The sequence below is a fragment of the Oncorhynchus keta genome, unplaced genomic scaffold (assembly GCF_023373465.1).
Source record: "Oncorhynchus keta strain PuntledgeMale-10-30-2019 unplaced genomic scaffold, Oket_V2 Un_contig_18066_pilon_pilon, whole genome shotgun sequence".
Classification (NCBI taxonomy): domain Eukaryota; kingdom Metazoa; phylum Chordata; class Actinopteri; order Salmoniformes; family Salmonidae; genus Oncorhynchus; species Oncorhynchus keta.
In genome coordinates this window covers 1-20,102 of record NW_026280725.1, presented here as the reverse complement: position 1 = coordinate 20,102, position 20,102 = coordinate 1, and the positions used below count along the sequence as shown (strand labels likewise).

General features: G+C 51.2%; 1 protein-coding gene, 2 long non-coding RNA genes and 1 pseudogene across 15 annotated transcripts; 3 read left to right on the top strand and 1 right to left on the bottom strand.

Annotated features, from left to right (window-relative positions):
• The first annotated feature begins 4,053 nt into the window (after positions 1-4,053).
• Positions 4,054-10,180, top strand: LOC127920002 (circumsporozoite protein-like). The gene is made up of 2 exons (XM_052503841.1): positions 4,054-4,353; positions 5,283-10,180. The coding sequence occupies exon 2, from the start codon at positions 6,098-6,100 to the stop codon at positions 6,839-6,841; it is 744 nt and encodes a 247-aa protein (XP_052359801.1). The 5' UTR covers positions 4,054-4,353; positions 5,283-6,097; the 3' UTR covers positions 6,842-10,180.
• On the top strand, positions 6,866-15,157 carry LOC127920003 (serine/arginine-rich splicing factor 1B-like; annotated as a pseudogene).
• LOC127920000 (uncharacterized) lies at positions 13,116-14,820 on the top strand. Of its 12 annotated transcripts, none has more exons than XR_008104706.1 (5): positions 13,116-13,279; positions 13,727-13,819; positions 14,135-14,189; positions 14,284-14,617; positions 14,729-14,820. It is a non-coding gene; the product is annotated as an uncharacterized LOC127920000 (long non-coding RNA). The 12 variants fall into 12 exon arrangements; XR_008104696.1 differs by lacking the exon at positions 13,116-13,279 and adding an exon at positions 13,538-13,575 and having other exon boundaries at positions 13,727-13,929; positions 14,025-14,189; XR_008104700.1 differs by lacking the exon at positions 13,116-13,279 and adding an exon at positions 13,875-13,929 and having other exon boundaries at positions 13,729-13,819; positions 14,025-14,189.
• On the bottom strand, positions 13,604-14,465 carry LOC127920001 (uncharacterized). Of its 2 annotated transcripts, none has more exons than XR_008104708.1 (4): positions 14,321-14,465; positions 14,062-14,264; positions 13,764-14,004; positions 13,604-13,708 (listed from the first exon to the last, which is right to left on the bottom strand). It is a non-coding gene; the product is annotated as an uncharacterized LOC127920001 (long non-coding RNA). The 2 variants fall into 2 exon arrangements; XR_008104707.1 differs by having other exon boundaries at positions 13,609-13,708; positions 14,117-14,264.
• Positions 15,158-20,102: the final 4,945 nt, after the last annotated feature.

Genomic DNA, 20,102 nt, shown 5'->3' with positions numbered 1-20,102 from the left:
TATAAATGGGTTTTTATTTGGATTTCATGTAATGGACATACACAAAATAGTCCAAATTGGTCAAGGGATATGAAAAAAATATATTATATTATAACTGGAAAAGTGGTCGCATGTATCATGTGTTACGCTTTGCTATGAAGGCCTAAATAAGATCTGGTGTAACCAATTACCTTCAGAAGTCACATTATTAGTTAAAGTCCACCTGTCTGCAATCTAAGTGTCACCTGTCTGCAATATATTTAGGACATTTAGAAAATATCCAGTTATCATATGCTGCCCAGGACATTTAGAAATATCCAGTTATCCTTTATGCTGCAGGACATTTAGAAATCTATCCTCTATGCTGCCCAGGACATTTAGAAATATAGCTATCCTCTATGCTGAGGACATTTAGAAATATCAGCTATCCTTTATGCTGCCCAGGACATTTAGAAATATCCAGCTATCCTCTATGCTGCCCAGGACATTTAGAAATATCCAGCTATCCTCTATGCTGCCCAGGACATTTAGAAATATCCAGCTATCCTCTATGCTGCCCAGGACATTTAGAAATATCCAGCTATCCTCTATGCTGCCCAGGACATTTAGAAATATCCAGCTATCCTCTATGCTGCCCAGGACATTTAGAAATATCCAGCTATCCTCTATGCTGCCCAGGACATTTAGAAATATCCAGCTATCCTCTATGCTGCCCAGGATTTTATGTTGAAGCTCAGCTGTTGATGTGCCAGCAGTCTCCAGAAATCCCCGAAACGATTCTGTGATGGTCAGATCTGTGGCGACATTATTTGCATCCCTTATCACTCTCACATAGCGATAAACTCGGCTGAACTGGTCTACTTTGGATACGTCTGGTGTCCATAATAATAGAACAAAATGGGGCTTCCTGCATCTCCCTGAATGTCACACTTCACTCGCTCGGCTACGATATAAATCAGCTCATTTTGGATTTGAGGACTAACGGATCCTGCGGGTCGTTCTAAAAGTTCTTTCAGAACTGGGTCATAAAATGACAGCAGTTCAATTATACTGACAATATTCTCACTGTTGACCTGCCCCGGCTTTTCACAGTGCTCTCTGAACACCAAATTACATGATGCAAGTGTGAAAGTTACATTAACTATGCGCTCCAACACCTGTTGCCAGGGATTTTCTGCATTACGCACGCCTCTCATTTCTGGGTCAATGGTGACATTGAGCTTCCATTGCTCATATACCAAACAGGCACCCATGTGAATCTGGGATGTCTCATGACATACTATTTTGGATATTAGATGGCGCCAATCTACCTATTCACCTCATCAGAGAAGAAAGGATCTCCAAACGGCCAGTAAGGATCACAATACGCGCAATCAAGCTTGTCTGAATAACAGCCATGTACGTGGTAATTAGATTCCAGCCTTTCGTCATGGGAATGGGCCAGTAGGCTTACACGAGCCTAATGCAATAACGTGCCTTTTAACATCCACATTTGTTGCATAATGCCCCCTGTCAGTTGGATAGGTAAAAAGGCAGTCGGTCCCACTTCCACCTGTTTCTTCAGCCGTCACGATTCTAGCCTGTCCCTGCTCCTCTTCCTCCCCACCCGGCCCGGGGATGTCTGGCCTGACTTGTGCTCAGGGTCGTATCCGCCGATACCTGACAACCTGTATCCTCCTCTGTCTCCTCTGGCTCACTTGACCCGCTAAAAGCTGCTGCTTGTGCTGATAAACCTACATCCTCTTCTGGTCCTGCTACATTGCTTGTGCTGATAAACCTACATCCTCTTCTGGTCCTGCTACATTGCTTGTGCTGATAAACCTACATCCTCTTCTGGTCCTGCTACATTGCTTGGGCTGATTAACCTACATCCTCTTCTGGTCCAGCTACATTGCTTGTGCTGATAAACCTACATCCTCTTCTGGTCCTGCTACATTGCTTGGCCTTGATAAACCTACATCCTCTTCTGGTCCTGGTAGCATGTGATAACCCTACATCCCTCTTCTAGTCCCTGCATTGCTTGTGCTGGTAAACCTACATCCTCTTCTGGTCCCGCTACATTGCTTGTGCTGATAACCATCCTCTTCTGGTCCTGCTACATTGCTTGGGCTGATTAACCTACATCCTCTTCTGGTCCCGCCATTGCTTGTGCCGAGGAATTTAAAACAGCTTTTTCGCAGCTTTTTGTTAAAAAATCGCGCAACATTTCAGCGCCCTGCTATTCATGCCAGGAATATAGTATATGCATATGATTAGTATGTGTGGATGAAAACACTCAGACGTTTCTAAAAGCGGGTTAAATCACGGCTGTGACTATAACAGAAACGTCGCGTTTCATCGAAAAGTGCATGAAAATCTGATCACTGAAAATTGAAATAAATATCCATGCGCGACTTCAAGGAATTGTTCAAAGTGAACCGAATTAAATGAGGCCGAGGTTACAGTGCCTACAGCTTCCACACGTTGTCTAGAGTCTTGTCATTTGATTCAGCTTTGATTCTTGGTCAAACCGAATCAAGGGAACCAATTCCCTCCGGTCTTCGACCGGATGTTTTGGTCGAGCTCTCTCCAAGACATTTTTTCGAGACGGACATCTATAGAATTTACATCGCCTCCTGATGAATTTTATCGCTTATTAACGTGTACTAATACCTAAAGTTGCATTACAAAAGTATTTCGAAGTGTTTTGTGAAAGTTTATCGTCAACTTTTTTAATAAAAAAAAATGACGTTACGTTAGAAAAACCTATTTTTTTTCCGTTGTTCACACAGTATTCTTAGATCTATATCTAGGCTATATATGGACAGATTTAAATGAAAAAAGACCCTAAATGATGTTTATGGGACATCTAGGAGTGCCAAGAAAGAAGCTTGTCAAAGGTAATGAATGTTTTATATTTTATTTCTGCGTTTTGGTTTGCGCCGGCTAACGCAAAATCTGTCGTGTTAGGTGACGTTGCAGTATTTTGAGGGTGCATGGTATCAGATAATAGCTTCTCATGCTTTCGCCGAAAAGCATTTTACAAATCTGACTTGGTGGATAGATGCACAACGAGTGTAGCTTTAATTCAGTACATTGCATGTCCATTTTAATGAAAGTTTGAGTTTTATCAACCTCTATAGGTGGCGCACTTGAACATTTCCGCTGATTGATGTTCCCACCACGGGACCACGTCCCTAACAAGTTTTACCCTACATCCTCTTCTGGTCCAGCTACATTTCTTGTTTTAGCAATGGCTGCACTTGAACTGCGTTTGAAAAAGGAATCTAATTTCACTAATATTGATACCACTTTTGCGTTCTCATTTTTTGGCCTTCCTCTTTTGGGTGCCACTTTTATGTTGATAGATTGCAGATTTTTACATCAGTAATTTTCTATTCTCGACTTTCTCTCACTATTTTTTTCCCCCCCGGCCGTTGTCTCTTGATAGCTAGCTCAACTGTTGCTTAAAACGATGACAGAAACAATAACGCTTTGGAGAGTATTTGCACAATGAATTCCAGAATGCATTTGATTATCTTAACATGGTATTGAAACTATGATTTATTTAGCAAATTACTTTGATTTATTGTCATCAATACACTAAAATATCATGCTGACTTATGTAGTGACAGAAAAAACATTTTGTTGGTGAAACCATCAGTGGGATCATTTATCATATAGCCTAGGTTAAATAAATACTTTCTGGTCAACTCGTAGATGTGATTGACCCGCGTCAACAATTAATACTTGGGCATGGTGGGGCGGTATTCACATGACATAGGGGACCCGCGTCAACAATTAATACTTGGACATGGTGGGGCGGTATTCAAATGACATAGGGGACCCGCGTCAACAATTAATACTTGGGCAAGGTGGGGCGGTATTCAAATGACATAGGGGACCCGCGTCAACAATTAATACTTGGACATGGTGGGGCGGTATTCAAATGACATAGGGGACCCGCGTCAACAATTAATACTTGGGCAAGGTGGGGCGGTATTCAAATGACATAGGGGACCCAGCGTCAACAATTAATACTTGGGCATGGTGGGGCGGTATTCAAATGACATAGGGGACCCGTCAACAATTAATACTTGGGCATGGTGGGGCGGTATTCAAATGACATAGGGGACCCGCGTCAACAATTAATACTTGGGCAAGGTGGGGCGGTATTCAAATGACGTAGGGGACCCGCGTCAACAATTAATACTTGGGCAAGGTGGGGCGGTATTCAAATGACATAGGGGACCCGCGGCTCCACAGATCCGGACCCATGTGCGTCGCGAGCCCTGGTGTGGGAGCACCTGCTGAAGCTACGCCACTGATTGGATCCAAGGCTCGAGACTTTATTCAGCAAAGATGTCCGGCAACAATACTGGGATGGAAGCAAATGTAAGTAATTATAACGTCATACCGATCGTGCAAAAAATGTACAGTTGAGAGGAATATGTTAATGTAGAGACAAATTATTATGCATGTTTCTTGGTCTAAGTAAATTGACAAAAATCGCCATTTTAAAAAGCTAGCTGATTAGCTAACATTAGCCAGCTAGCTTGGTAGCTTTAACGCTGGACGATAACCAACCACAGTGGTTGGCGTAGGGGTCCTGCTAGAATGTATTCCGTTCTGTTAAAAATATCAAGTTTAGTTTCATCAATCAACATTACGTTATTTCAATGTGTGTCCATCGCTAGCTTTAACAAGAGCAATGGATGAGAAATGGATTATTGCTGTGCTGGGGTTCCCAGAACTCTGGTGGCACCCTTTTTATCTGTAGAGACACAAACAGAATGCAGTGTGGAGGAATGTGGCAGAAGTCATTGGTGTCCCTGGTGGGTTTCATAAAATATCATAATGTTTATGTCAATATTAAATATAATGTCAATATTAGCTAGCTGTCGAGCTAGATGGCTGGCAAGCTAACTAGCTATAAACTTCAGCTAGCATAGCCGATTTTATTGACTTCAAGACACTCTGAATGGCGTCAATGAAGCCTATGGATTGAGTAGAATATAATGTAATTTTATGGTGCCATGGATGCAAGTCGTATATAGCTACATGTAGTTGTTACCAAGCATGAGTTCCCCACATTGTAGTCTATATAATATATTCACTGATCATGTAGTCTATTCTCTGTGTTACATGCCATTAATGAGTTTCAGATATCACCTTGCATTTACATTTCATTCTTCTGTGAGAACATATGATCAATCTATTACCATAATAAGATTAATTTAGATCATAATACACCTGGTAAAATATACAGCAAATAAAATTTGATAATGTTATAGCGACATTTAATGAATTGTGTTTTTCACCAGTTTTCATTAGAGGAATTTTGCAGGAGAAAGTGGAAGAACCTCAGACACTTTTGTCAAGGAAAGAAACGAGTTGAGGAGTGGGGCAGGAGCAGTACAACACCGGTCAAGGAAATAAACGAGTTGAGGAGTGGGGCAGGAGCAGTACAACACCGGTCATGGAAAGAAACGAGTTGAGGAGTGGGGCAGGAGCAGTACAACACCGGTCAAGGAAAGAAACGAGTTGAGGAGTGGGGCAGGAGCAGTACAACACCGGTCAAGGAAAGAAACGAGTTCAGGAGAGGGGCAGGAGCAGTACAACACCGGTCAAGGAAAGAAACGAGTTGAGGAGTGGGGCAGGAGCAGTACAACACCGGTCATGGAAAGAAACGAGTTGACGAGTGGGGCAGGAGCAGTACAACACCGGTCAAGGAAAGAAACGAGTTGAGGAGTGGGGCAGGAGCAGTACAACACCGGTCATGGAAAGAAACGAGTTGAGGAGTGGGGCAGGAGCAGTACAACACCGGTCAAGGAAAGAAACGAGTTGAGGAGTGGGGCAGGAGCAGTACAACACCGGTCATGGAAAGAAACGAGTTGACGAGTGGGGCAGGAGCAGTACAACACCGGTCATGGAAAGAAACGAGTTGAGGAGTGGGGCAGGAGCAGTACAACACCGGTCAAGGAAAGAAACGAGTTGAGGAGTGGGGCAGGAGCAGTACAACACCGGTCATGGAAAGAAACGAGTTGAGGAGAGGGGCAGGAGCAGTACAACACCGGTCAAGGAAAGAAACGAGTTGAGGAGTGGGGCAGGAGCAGTACAACACCGGTCATGGCGCTTCATGGCTGTCATGAGTTTCCTCAACCCCTTTTTTGAGTCCCGCCACACCACGTCCATCATGACTGAAGGGGTAAGGGGAGCAACTGACAGCCATGGAGCTCCAGGCGAAGGACGGAGAGAAGTAGCAGCAGCAGCAGGAGGAGGAGTAGCAGCAGCAGCAGGAGGAGGAGTAGCAGCAGGAGGAGGAGTAGCAGCAGCAGCAGGAGGAGGAGTAGCAGCAGCAGCAGGAGGAGGAGTAGCAGCAGGAGGAGGAGGAGTAGCAGCAGCAGCAGGAAGAGGAGGAGTAGCAGCAGGAGGAGGAGGAGTAGCAGCAGCAGGAGGAGGAGGAGGAGTAGCAGCAGCAGCAGGAGGAGGAGGAGGAGCAGCAGCAGTGGCAAGAAGAGGAGGAGGAGGAGTAGGAGCAGCGGCAGGAAGAGGAGGAGCAGTGGCAGGAAGAAGAGGAGGAGTAGCAGCAGCGGCAGGAAGAGGAGGAGGAGGAGCAACTGACAGCCATGGCGCTCCAGGCGAAGGACGGAGAGAAGTAGCAGCAGCAGCAGCAGCAGCAGCAGGAGGAGGAGTAGCAGCAGCAGCAGCAGGAGGAGGAGTAGCAGCAGCAGCAGCAGGAGGAGGAGTAGTAGCAGCAGCAGCAGGAGGAGGAGTAGCAGGAGGAGGAGGAGCAGCAGCAGTGGCAAGAAGAGGAGGAGGAGGAGGAGTAGCAGCAGCGGCAGGTTGTTTCCAGGGAACAGCACCCTCCTTGGAGAAGTAGGAGGTGAAGGTGTCCCGAAAACGGATGGTCTCCCGGGCAGCGTTGTTGGCCCCCGAAGGATGGTCTCCCGGGCAGCGTTGTTGGCCCCCGACGGATGGTCTCCCGGGCAGCGTTGTTGGCCCCCGAAGGATGGTCTCCCGGGCAGCGTTGTTGGCCCCCGACGGATGGTCTCCCGGGCAGCGTTGTTGGCCCCCGAAGGATGGTCTCCCGGGCAGCGTTGTTGGCCCCCAACAGCTGGTCTCCCGGGCAGCGTTGTTGGCCCCCGAAGGATGGTCTCCCGGGCAGCGTTGTTGGCCCCCAACAGATGGTCTCCCGGGCAGCGTTGTTGGCCTCATCCTGGCAACATCCTTGATTTGATTTGATTTTGAGCAGCAGACTTTTTCTCTGAAATATAAAATATATCTTGATTTGTTTAACAGGTGTGGAGTTGGTGTGTCCTTGCTTTTGACTGGTACTGTGTGCATGAAATGTACAGTATGGAAAACATGTCTAAGTCAGTGGAATAAACCTTGTAAGTATGGAACCTAGTAATGAATGGATTGGCAAGACTTTGGTACTGTCAACCTTCGAAGGTTAGTAGGAAAGTTCATATTTAAACCACTTCAATACAGTGCATTCGGAAAGTTTTCAGACCACTTCTTTTTTTCCCACCTTTATTTAACCAGGTTAGCTAGTTGAGAACACCTTTATTTAACCAGGTTAGCTAGTTGAGAACACCTTTATTTAACCAGGTTAGCTAGTTGAGAACACCTTTATTTAACCAGGTTAGCTAGTTGAGAACACCTTTATTTAACCAGGTTAGCTAGTTGAGAACACCTTTATTTAACCAGGTTAGCTAGTTGAGAACACCTTTATTTAACCAGGTTAGCTAGTTGAGAACACCTTTATTTAACCAGGTTAGCTAGTTGAGAACACCTTTATTTAACCAGGTTAGCTAGTTGAGAACACCTTTATTTAACCAGGTTAGCTAGTTGAGAACACCTTTATTTAACCAGGTTAGCTAGTTGAGAACACCTTTATTTAACCAGGTTAGCTAGTTGAGAACACCTTTATTTAACCAGGTTAGCTAGTTGAGAACACCTTTATTTAACCAGGTTAGCTAGTTGAGAACACCTTTATTTAACCAGGTTAGCTAGTTGAGAACACCTTTATTTAACCAGGTTAGCTAGTTGAGAACACCTTTATTTAACCAGGTTAGCTAGTTGAGAACACCTTTATTTAACCAGGTTAGCTAGTTGAGAACACCTTTATTTAACCAGGTTAGCTAGTTGAGAACAAGTTCTCATTTGTAACTGCGACCTGGCCAAGATAAAGCATAGCAGTTTGATACAAACAACAACAGAGTTACACATGGAATAAACAAAACATACAGTCAATAATACAATAGAAAAAAAGAGTGCAAATTAGCTCAAATAAGGGAGTTAAGGCAATAAATAGGCCATGGTGGAAAAGTAATTACAATATGGCAATTAAACACTGGAATGGTAGATGTGCAGAAGATGGATGTGCAAGTGGAGATACTGGGGAGCAAAGGAGCAAAATAAATAAATACAGTATGGGGATGAGGTAGATAGATGGGCTGTATACAGATGGGCTATGAACAGGTGCAGTGATCTGAGCTGCTCTGACAGCTGGTTCTTAAAGATAGTGAGGGAGATGGGAATCTCCAGCTTCAGTGATTTTTGCAGTTCGTTCCAGTCAGTGGCAGCAGAGAACTGGAAGGAAAGGCGACCAAAGGAGGAATTGGTTTTGGGGTTGACCGGTGAGATATACCTGCTGGAGTGCGTGCTGCTATGGTGACCAGTGAGCTGAAATAAGGCGGAGCTTTACCTAGCAGAGACTTGTAGATAACATGTAGCCAGTGGGTTTGGCGACGAGTATGAAGCGAGGGCCAGCCAACGAGAGCGTATAGGTCGCAGTGGTAAGTAGTGTTTGGGGCTTTAGTGGCAAAACGATTGGCACTGTGATAGACTTCATCCAGTTTGCTGAGTAGAACATCTTGGCCATGTTCTGTTATAATCTCCACCTGGCACAGCCAGAAGAGGACTGGCCACCCCACATAGCCTGGTTCCTCTCTAGGTTTCTTCCTAGGTTTTGGCCTTTCTAGGGAGTTTTTCCTAGCCACCGTGCTTCTACACCTGCATTGCTTGCTGTTTGGGGTTTTAGGCTGGGTTTCTGTACAGCCCTTTGAGATATCAGCTGATGTACGAAGGGCTATATAAATAAATTTGATTTGATTTAGAGTGTTGGAGGCTACTTTATAGATGACATGGCCAAAGTTAAGGATCGGTAGAATAGACAGTTTTACGAGGGTATGTTTGGCAGCATGAGTGAAGGAAGCTTTGTTGCGAAATAGGAAGCCGATTCTAGATTTAATTTTGGATTGGAGATGCTTAATGTGAGTCTGGAAGGAGTTCACAGTCTAGCCAGACACCTAGGTATTTGTAGTTATCCACCTATTCTAAGTCAGAGCCGTCCAGAGTAGTGATGCTGGATGGGCGGGCAGGTGCGGGCAATGATCGGTTTATTTGCGTTTAAGAGCGGTTGGAGGCCACGGAAGGAGTGTTGTATGACATTGAAGCTCGTCTGGAGGTTAGTTAACACAGTGTCCAAGGAGGGGCCAGAAGTATACAGAATGGTGGCGTCTGCGTAGAGGTGGATCAGAGAATCACCAGCAGCAAAAGCGACATCATTGATTATATACAGAGAAGAGAGTCGGCCCGAGAATTGAACCCTGTGGCACCCCCATAGAGACTGCCAGAGGTCCGACCAACAGGCCCTCCGATTTGACACACAGCTCTATCAGAGAAGTAGTTGGTGAACCAGGCGAGGCAATCATTTGAGAAACCAAGGCTGTTGAGTCTGCCAATAAGAATGTGGTGATTTGACAGAGTCGAAAGCCTTGGCCAGGTTGATGAATACAGCTGCACAGTATTCGGTTATGATACCTTGAGCGTCGCTGAGGTGCACCCATATGACCAGCTCGGAAACCAGATTGCATAGCGGAGAAGGTACTATGTGATTCAAAATGGTCAGTAATCTGTTTGTTAACTTGGCTTTCAAAGACCTTAGAGATGCAGGGTAGGATAGATATAGGTCTGTAGCAGTTTGGGTCTGGAGTGTCACCCCCTTTGAAGAGGGGGATGACCGCGGCAGCTTTCCAATCTTTGGGAATCTCAGACGATACGAAAGAGAGGTTGAGCAGGCTAGTAATAGGGCTTGTAACAATTTCGGCAGATAATTTTAGAAAGAGAGGGTCCAGACTGTCTAGCCCGGCTGACTGCGTTCATCCACCTCTGGCCTGCTCGCCTCCCTACCACTGAGGAAGTACAGTTCCCGCTCAGCCCAGTCAAAACTGTTCGCTGCTCTGGCCCCCAATGGTGGAACAAACTCCTCACGACGCCAGGACAGCGGAGTCAATCACCACCTTCCGGAGACACCTGAAACCCCACCTCTTTAAGGAATACCTAGGATAGGATAAGTAATCCTTCTCACCCCCCCCCTAAAAGATTTAGATGCACTATTGTAAAGTGGCTGTTCCACTGGATGTCATAAGGTGAATGCACCAATTTGTAAGTCGCTCTGGATAAGAGCGTCTGCTAAATGACTTAAATGTAAATGTAAATTTGTAGGGTTCCAGATTTCTCCTTTACCACATTTTGTTGCGTTACAGCCTTATTCTAAAATGTATCAAATAAAACATTTTCATCAATCTACACACACTACCCCATAATGACAAAGTGAAAAACAGGTTATTAGATTTTTGCAAATTTAAACTGTCAACTGTGGGCCCTTTTATAGACGGGTGTGTGCTTTTCCAAATCGTGTCCAATCAATTGAATTTCCCACAGGTGGACTCCAAGTTGCAGAAACATCTCAAGGATGATAAATGGAAACAGGATGCACCTGAGCTCAATATCAAGTATCATAGAAAAGGGTCTGAATACTTATCTAAATAAGGTTTTTCTGTTTTGCAAACATTTAAAAAAAAAAAACTGTTTATGGGGTATGTTGATGTCATTATGGGGTGTATGTTGATGTCATTATGGGGTGTATGTTGATGTCATTATGGGGTGTATGGTGATGTCATTATGGGGTATGGTGATATCATTATGGGGTGTATGTTGATGTCATTATGGGGTGTATGTTGATGTCATTATGGGGTGTATGGTGATGTCATTATGGGGTATGGTGATGTCATTATGGGGTATGGTGATGTCATTATGAGGTATGGTGATGTCATTATGGGGTGTATGGTGATGTCATTATGGGGTGTATGGTGATGTCATTATGGGGTATGGTGATGTCATTATGGGGTATGGTGATGTCATTATGGGGTGTGGTGATGTCATTATGGGGTGTGGTGATGTCATTATGGGGTATGTTGATGTCATTATGGGGTGTGGTGATGTCATTATGGGGTGTGGTGATGTCATTATGGGGTGTGGCGATGTCATTATGGGGTGTGGTGATGTCATTATGGGGTATGTTGATGTCATTATGGGGTATGTTGATGTCATTATGGGGTGTGGTGATGTCATTATGGGGTGTGGTGATGTCATTATGGGGTGTATGGTGATGTCATTATGGGGTGTATGGTGATGTCATTATGGGGTGTATGGTGATGTCATTATGGGGTGTATGGTGATGTCATTATGGGGTGTATGGTGATGTCATTATGGGGTATGGTGATGTCATTATGGGGTGTATGGTGATGTCATTATGGGGTGTGGTGATGTCATTATGGGGTGTATGGTGATGTCATTATGGGGTGTATGGTGATGTCATTATGGGGTGTATGGTGTGTAGTATGATGAGGAAAATGTTTTATTTGATCAATTTTAGAATAAGGCTGTAACGTAACAATGTGGAAAAGGGGAACAGGTCTGAATACTTTCCGAATGCTTTTATTTGGGTTTCCATGCATATGATTTGATGTTTCTTTAAGCCTGCAGCTAGTTACTTGAAATGAGACACATAATCGTACCAAAACATGTTTCAACAGTTGAATTCACTGGCAGAGATTGAAGGTGCCAACAAATGTTATAGTCATCATAAGAATGTTTTACTCCCTCGGCGGGGCTCGATCAACTTCATGTTTTTGGCCATTGGCCCACCACCTACTGGTCCGGTCCACAGAGAGACTGGTGGTAAACTGGTCACCTACTGGTCCGGTCCACAGAGAGACTGGTGGTAAACTGGTCACCTACTGGTCCGGTCCACAGAGAGACTGGTGGTAAACTGGTCACCTACTGGTCCGGTCCACAGAGAGACTGGTGGTAAACTGGTCACCTACTGGTCCGGTCCACAGAGAGACTGGTGGTAAACTGGTCACCTACTGGTCCGGTCCACAGAGAGACTGGTGGTAAACTGGTCACCTACTGGTCCGGTCAACAGAGTAAAGCAGAAGAACACTGCTGCACTGCTGCTCAGCCACGGCTATATTCAACACCTGTGGAATGTCCTGTTCAGAAGAGCTTACGGTGCAGGCAGAGGGAAGTAGCTAACTGTGGAATGTCCTGTTCAGAGGAGCTTACGGTGCAGGCAGAGGGAAGTAGCTAACTGTGGAATGTCCTGTTCAGAAGAGCTTACGGTGCAGGCAGAGGGAAGTAGCTAACTGTGGAATGTCCTGTTCAGAGGAGCTTACAGTGCAGGCAGAGGGAAGTAGCTAACTGTGGAATGTCCTGTTCAGAGGAGCTTACAGTGCAGGCAGAGGGAAGTAGCTAACTGTGGAATGTCCTGTTCAGAGGAGCTTACGGTGCAGGCAGAGGGAAGTAGCTAACTGTGGAATGTCCTGTTCAGAAGAGCTTACGGTGCAGGCAGAGGGAAGTAGCTAACTGTGGAATGTCCTGTTCAGAAGAGCTTACGGTGCAGGCAGAGGGAAGTAGCTAACTGTGGAATGTCCTGTTCAGAGGAGCTTACGGTGCAGGCAGAGGGAAGTAGCTAACTGTGGAACAATCTCAACCTAACTGTCTGTGTGTGTCTATCTATTTGTGTGTGTGTCCCAGGGATGCTGATGATGCGGTGCACGGTCGTGATGGTTATGACTACGATGGTTACCGTCTCCGGGTGGAGTTCCCCCGTAGTGGTCGTGGCGGGGGGAGAGGGGGGATGGGCGGTGGAAGGGGCGGTGGTGACGGTGGAGGACCCAGAGGAAGATATGGACCTCCATCACGACGCTCTGAGTACCGGGTCATCGTCTCCGGTCAGTGTGTGGCTTAGCTCTGTGTTTGTGTCTGGTTCGACTGTCTGCATGGTGGTCTCTCCCTAGCGGTAGCTGGCGGGACCCTGTCTTTACTGTGCTGTCCTCCTCTCCAGGACTCCTCCTGTCTTTACTGTGCTGCTGTCCTCCTCTCCAGGTCTCCTCCTGTCTTTACTGTGCTGCTGTCCTCCTCTCCAGGACTCCTCCTGTCTTTACTGTGCTGCTGTCCTCTCCAGGTCTCCTCCTGTCTTTACTGTGCTGCTGTCCTCCTCTCCAGGACTCCTCCTGTCTTTACTGTGCTGCTGTCCTCCTCTCCAGGTCTCCTCCTGTCTTTACTGTGCTGCTGTCCTCCTCTCCAGGTCTCCTCCTGTCTTTACTGTGCTGCTGTCCTCCTCTCCAGGACTCCTCCTGTCTTTACTGTGCTGCTGTCCTCCTCTCCAGGTCTCCTCCTGTCTTTACTGTGCTGCTGTCCTCCAGGACTCCTCCTGTCTTTACTGTGTTGCCCCTCTACCACCTCCTCCTCCCTCTCCAGGTCTCCTCCTGTCTTTACTGTGCTGCTGTCCTCCTCTCCAGGTCTCCTCCTGTCTTTACTGTGTTGCCCCTCTACCACCTCCTCCTCCCTCTCCAGGTCTCCTCCTGTCTTTACTGTGTTGCCCCTCTACCACCTCCTCCTCCTTCTCCAGGTCTCCTCCTGTCTTTACTGTGTTGCCCCTCTACCACCTCCTCCTCCCTCTCCAGGTCTCCTCCTGTCTTTACTGTGCTGCTGTCCTCTCCAGGTCTCCTCCTGTTTTTACTGTGTTGCCCCTCTACCACCTCCTCCTCCCTCTCCAGGTCTCCTCCTGTCTTTACTGTGTTGCCCCTCTACCACCTCCTCCTCCCTCTCCAGGTCTCCTCCTGTCTTTACTGTGCTGCTGTCCTCTCCAGGTCTCCTCCTGTCTTTACTGTGTTGCCCCTCTACCACCTCCCCTCCTCCCTCTCCAGGTCTCCTCCTGTCTTTACTGTGTTGCCCCTCTACCACCTCCTCCTCCCTCTCCAGGTCTCCTCCTGTCTTTACTGTGTGGCCCCTCTACCACCTCCTCCTCCCTCTCCAGGTCTCCTCCTGTCTTTACTGTGTTGCCCCTCTACCACCTCCTCCTCCCTCTCCAGGTCTCCTCCTGTCTTTACTGTGCTGCTGTCCTCTCCAGGTCTCCTCCTGTCTTTACTGTGTTGCCCCTCTACCACCTCCCTCCTCCCTCTCCAGGTCTCCTCCTGTCTTTACTGTGTTGCCCCTCTACCACCTCCTCCTCCCTCTCCAGGTCTCCTCCTGTCTTTACTGTGCTGCTGTCCTCTCCAGGTCTCCTCCTGTCTTTACTGTGTTGCCCCTCTACCACCTCCTCCTCCCTCTCCAGGTCTCCTCCTGTCTTTACTGTGCTGCTGTCCTCTCCAGGTCTCCTCCTGTCTTTACTGTGTTGCCCCTCTACCACCTCCTCCTCCCTCTCCAGGTCTCCTCCTGTCTTTACTGTGCTGCTGTCCTCTCCAGGTCTCCTCCTGTCTTTACTGTGTTGCCCCTCTACCACCTCCTCCTCCCTCTCCAGGTCTCCTCCTGTCTTTACTGTGTTGCCCCCCTACCACCTCCTCCTCCCTCTCCAGGTCTCCTCCTGTCTTTACTGTGTTGCCCCTCTACCACCTCCTCCCTCCCTCTCCAGGTCTCCTCCTGTCTTTACTGTGTTGCCCCTCTACCACCTCCTCCTCCCTCTCCAGGTCTCCTCCTGTCTTTACTGTGTTGCCCCTCTACCACCTCCCTCCTCCCTCTCCAGGTCTCCCCTCTAGTGGTAGCTGGCAGGACCTAAGGACCACATGCGCGAGGCAGGTGATGTATGTTACGCTGACGTGTTCCGGGACGGAGTACCGGCGTGGTGGAGTTCAGACGCAAGGAGGACATGACCTACGCTGTCCGCAAGCTGGACAACACAAAGTTCCGCTCCCACGAGGTAGGTCAAGGGTTAGAGGTCAGGTTGGTCTGGAATCCAAGGAATAAGACTGGGTCTGTGTCCCAGAAGGCATCCTGTTCTCTAAATCAGGGATCATCAACAAATTACAAATCATTTGTAGTCTGTAAATTGACTGCAAGAAACACAAACCTATATTACATTTTGGGTAACACTTTACTTGACACCCAGCATCATAACACTGTTATAACCATGTCAAATGTCATACCGGTTAACAGCTTGTCATAACCTGTTTATAATATGATCATAACACTGTTATAACCATGTCAAATGTCATACGGTTAACAGCTTGTCATAACCTGTTTATAATATGATCATAACACTGTTATAACCATGTCAAATGTCATACCCGGTTAACAGCTTGTCATAACCTGTTTATAATATGATCATAACACTGTTATAACCATGTCAAATGTCATACCGGTTAACAGCTTGTCATAACCTGTTTATAATATGATCATAACACTGTTATAACATATATTTAGGCCGTGACATACTACTGTACATGTCAGAAGTTTGGCCACACCTACTCATTCAGGGTTTTTCTTTTATTTGGACTATTTTCTATTATTGTAGAAGAACTATAAATAACACATGGAATCATGTAGTAACCAAAAAAAGTGTTAAAACTAAATATATTTTATGTATTTGAGATTCTTCAAATAGCCACCCTTTGCCTTGATGACAGCTTTGCATAGCATTCTCTAAGTAGGCAAATATTTGTAGAAACTACTTTGCCGTTGTTATCATGTCGTCACATTTACTTTAGGCAGATGGCAATATTGTCAATGGCAAGCAAAGTTAAAAATAGCTAGCAATGTTAACATTAGCTAGCTAAAATCCAGTGTTTTCCCCCAAAATCTGAGCTAGCTAGCTAATGTTATTCTCCATCTCAAGTCAATCTGGCAACATCGAAATTATGACAAAAGATGTTCATACTTTTTCTAAACAAAATATATAAACAAAACCGTTTCAACGATTTTACTGAGTTACAGTTCATATCAGGAAATCAGTCAATTTAAATAAATCAATTAGGCCTTAATCCATGGATTTCACATGACTGGAGGGGCGTAGGCCCACCCTGGGGAGGAGGGCGTTGCCATGGCTGGGCTGGAGGGCGTAGGGGCCCACCCACTGGGGAGGAGCGTGAGGCCCACCCACTGGGGAGGCGTTGCCATGGCTGGGCTGGAGGGCGTGAGGCCCACCCACTGGGGAGGAGCGTGGGCCCACCCACTGGGGAGGAGCGTAGGCCCACCCACTGGGGAGGAGCGTAGGCCCACCCACTGGGGAGGAGCGTAGGCCCACCCACTGGGGAGGAGCGTGGAGGCCCACCCACTGGGGAGGAGCGTAGGCCCACCCACTGGGGAGGAGCGTAGGCCCACCCACTGGGGAGGAGCGTAGGCCCACCCACTGGGGAGGAGCGTAGGCCCACCCACTGGGGGAGGCGTAGGCCCACCCACTGGGGAGGAGCGTTGCCCCACCCACTGGGAGGAGCGTTGCCCCACCCACTGGGAGGAGCGTTGCCATGGGTGGGCTGGAGGGGCGTAGGCCCACCCACTGGAGAGGAGCGTTGCCCCACCCACTGGGGAGGAGCGTTGCCCCACCCACTGGGAGGAGCGTTTGCCCCACCCACTGGGGAGGAGCGTTGCCATGGCTGGGCTGGAGGGGCGTAGGCCACCCACTGGGGAGGAGCGTTGCCCACCCACTGGGGAGGAGCGTTGCCCCACCCACTGGGAGGAGCGTGCCCCCCCACTGGGGAGGAGCGTTGCCATGGCTGGGCTGGAGGCGTAGGCCCACCCACTGGGGAGGAGCGTTGCCCCACCCACTGGGGAGGAGCGTTGCCATGGGTGGGCTGGAGGGCGTAGGCCCACCCACTGGGGAGGAGTGTTGCCATGGCTGGGCTGGAGGGCGTTGCCCCACCCACTGGGGAGGAGTGTTGCCATGGCTGGGCTGGAGGGGGCGTGGGCCCACCCACTGGGGGAGGAGTGTTGCCATGGCTGGGCTGGAGGGCGTTGCACCCACTGGGGAGGAGCGTTGCCATGGCTGGGCTGGGGCGTTGCCCCACCCACTGGGGAGGAGCGTTGCCATGGGTGGGCTGGAGGGCGTAGGCCCACCCACTGGGGAGGAGTGTTGCCATGGCTGGGCTGGAGGGCGTTGCCCCCACCCACTGGGGAGGAGCGTGCCATGGCTGGGCTGGGGCGTTGCCCCACCCACTGGGGAGGGCGTTGCCATGGGTGGGCTGGAGGGGGCGTAGGCCCACCCCACTGGGGAGTGTAGGCCCACCCACTGGGGAGGAGCGTAGGCCCACCCACTGGGGAGGAGCGTTGCCATGACTGGGGAGGAGCGTAGGCCCACCCACTGGGGAGGAGTGTTGCCATGACTGGGGAGGCGTGGCCCACCCACTGGGGAGGAGCGTGGGGCCCACCCACTGGGGAGGAGGGAGCGTAGGCCCACCCACTGGGGAGGAGCGTGGGCCCACCCACTGGGGAGGAGCGTGAGGCCCACCCACTGGGGAGGAGCGTGGGCCCACCCACTGGGGAGGAGCGTGGGCCCACCCACTGGGGAGGAGCGTAGGCCCACCCACTGGGGAGGAGCGTAGGCCCACCCACTGGGGAGGAGCGTGGCCCACCCACTGGGGAGGGAGCGTAGGCCCACCCACTGGGGAGGAGCGAGGAAGGGCCCACCCACTGGGGAGGAGCGTAGGCCCACCCACTGGGGAGGGCGTTGCCATGGCTGGGCTGGAGGGGCGTGGCCCCACCCACTGGGGAGGGCGTAGGCCCACCCCCACTGGGGAGGCGTGGCCCACCCACTGGGGAGGAGCGTGGCCCACCCACTGGGGAGGAGCGTAGGCCCACCCACTGGGGAGGCGTAGGCCCACCCACTGGGGAGGAGCGTGGGCCCATCCACTGGAGAGGAGCGTGGGCCACCCACTGGAGAGGAGCGTAGGCCCACCCACTGGGGAGGAGCGTAGGCCCACCCACTGGGGAGGAGCCGTGAGGCCCATCCACTGGAGAGGAGCGTAGGCCCACCCACTGGAGGCCCAGGGGAGGGGGAGGCCCACCCACTGGGAGGAGCGTGGGCCCACCCACTGGGGAGGAGCGTAGGCCCACCCACTGGGGAGGCGTAGGCCCACCCACTGGGAGGAGCGTAGGCCCATCCCACTGGAGAGGAGCGTGAGGCCCACCCACTGGAGAGGAGCGTAGGCCCACCCACTGGGGAGGAGCGTAGGCCCACCCACTGGGGGAGGAGCGTAGGCCCACCCACTGGGGAGGAGCGTAGGCCCACCCACTGGGGAGGGCGTGAGCCCACCCACTGGGGAGGAGCGTAGGCCCACCCACTGGGGAGGCGTAGGCCCACCCACTGGGGAGGAGCGTAGGCCCACCCACTGGGGAGGGCGTAGGCCCACCCACTGGGGAGGGCGTAGGCCCACCCACTGGGGAGGGGCGTAGGCCCACCCACTGGGGAGGGAGCGTAGGCCCACCCACTGGGGAGGAGCGTTGCCATGGCCTGGAGGGCGTGGCCCCACCCACTGGGGAGGAGTTGTAGCCCATCCACTGGGGAGGAGCGTAGGCCCACCCACTGGAGAGGAGCGTGGAGGCCCACCCACTGGGGAGGCGGCCACCCACTGGGGAGGAGCGTAGCCACCCACTGGGGAGGAGCGTGAGGCCCACCCCACTGGGGAGGAGCGTTGCCATGGCTGGGCTGGAGGGGCGTGGCCCACCCCGTGCCATGGGAGGAGCGTGCCCACCCACTGGGGAGGGTTGCCATGACTGGGCAGGGCGTGAGGCCCACCCACTGGGGAGGAGCGTGCCATGACTGGGCAGGAGCGTAGGCCCACCCACTGGGGAGGAGCGTTGCCATGACTGGGCAGGGCGTAGGCCCACCCACTGGGGAGGAGCGTTGCCATGACTGGGCAGGAGCGTAGGCCCACCCCACTGGGAGCGCAGGCCCAGCGTTGCCATGGCTGGGCTGGAGGGGGCGTAGGCCCACCCACCCACTGGGCAGGAGGCGGGGGAGCGTTGCCATGACTGGGCAGGAGCGTAGGCCCACCCACTGGGGAGGAGCGTTGCCATGACTGGGCAGGAGCGTAGGCCCACCCACTGGGAGGAGCGTTGCCATGACTGGGCAGGAGCGTAGGCCCACCACTGGGGAGGAGCGTTGCCATGACTGGGCAGGAGCGTAGGCCCACCCACTGGGGAGGAGCGTTGCCATGACTGGGCAGGAGCGTAGGCCCACCCACTGGGGAGGAGCGTTGCCATGGCTGGGCTGGAGGGGCGTAGGCCCACCCACTGGGGAGGAAAGCGTTGCCCCACCCACTGGGCAGGAGCGTAGGCCCACCCACTGGGGAGGAGCGTTGCCATGACTGGGGAGGAGCGTAGGCCCACCCACTGGGGAGGCGTTGCCATGACTGGGCAGGAGCGTAGGGCCCACCCACTGGGGAGGAGACTGCGTTGCCATGACTGGGCAGGAGCGTAGGCCCACCCACTGGGGAGGAGCGTTGCCATGACTGGGCAGGAGCGTAGGCCCACCCACTGGGGAGGAGCGTTGCCATGACTGGGCAGGAGCGTAGGCCCACCCACTGGGGAGGAGCGTTGCCATGGCTGGGCTGGAGGGGGCGTAGGCCCACCCCACTGGGGAGGAGCGTTGCCCCCACCCACTGGGGAGGAGCAGGCCCAGCGTAGGCCCACCCACTGGGGAGGAGCGTGGGCCCACCCACTGGGGAGGAGCGTAGGCCCACCCACTGGGGAGGAGCGTTGCCATGACTGGGCTGGAGGGGGCGTGGCCCCACCCACTGGGGGAGGAGCGTTGCCATGGCTGGGCTGAGGGCGTGCCCCACCCACTGGGGAGGAGCGTTGCCCCACCCACTGGGGAGGAGCGTTGCCCCCGCCCACTGGGGAGGAGCGTTGCCACCCACTGGGGAGGAGCGTGGGCTGGAGGAAGTAGGCCCACCCACTGGGGATGGGTGGGCTGGAGAGGCGTTGCCATGGTGGGCTGGAGGGGAGCGTAGGCCCACCCACTGGGGAGGAGCGTTGCCATGGGTGGGCTGGAGGGGGCGTAGGCCCACCCACTG

Bases quoted from the DNA above. Each gene is read 5' to 3' on its own strand.
- LOC127920002 (XM_052503841.1), top strand. From the start codon at position 6,098: ATGGCTGTCATGAGTTTCCTCAACCCCTTTTTTGAGTCCCGCCACACC.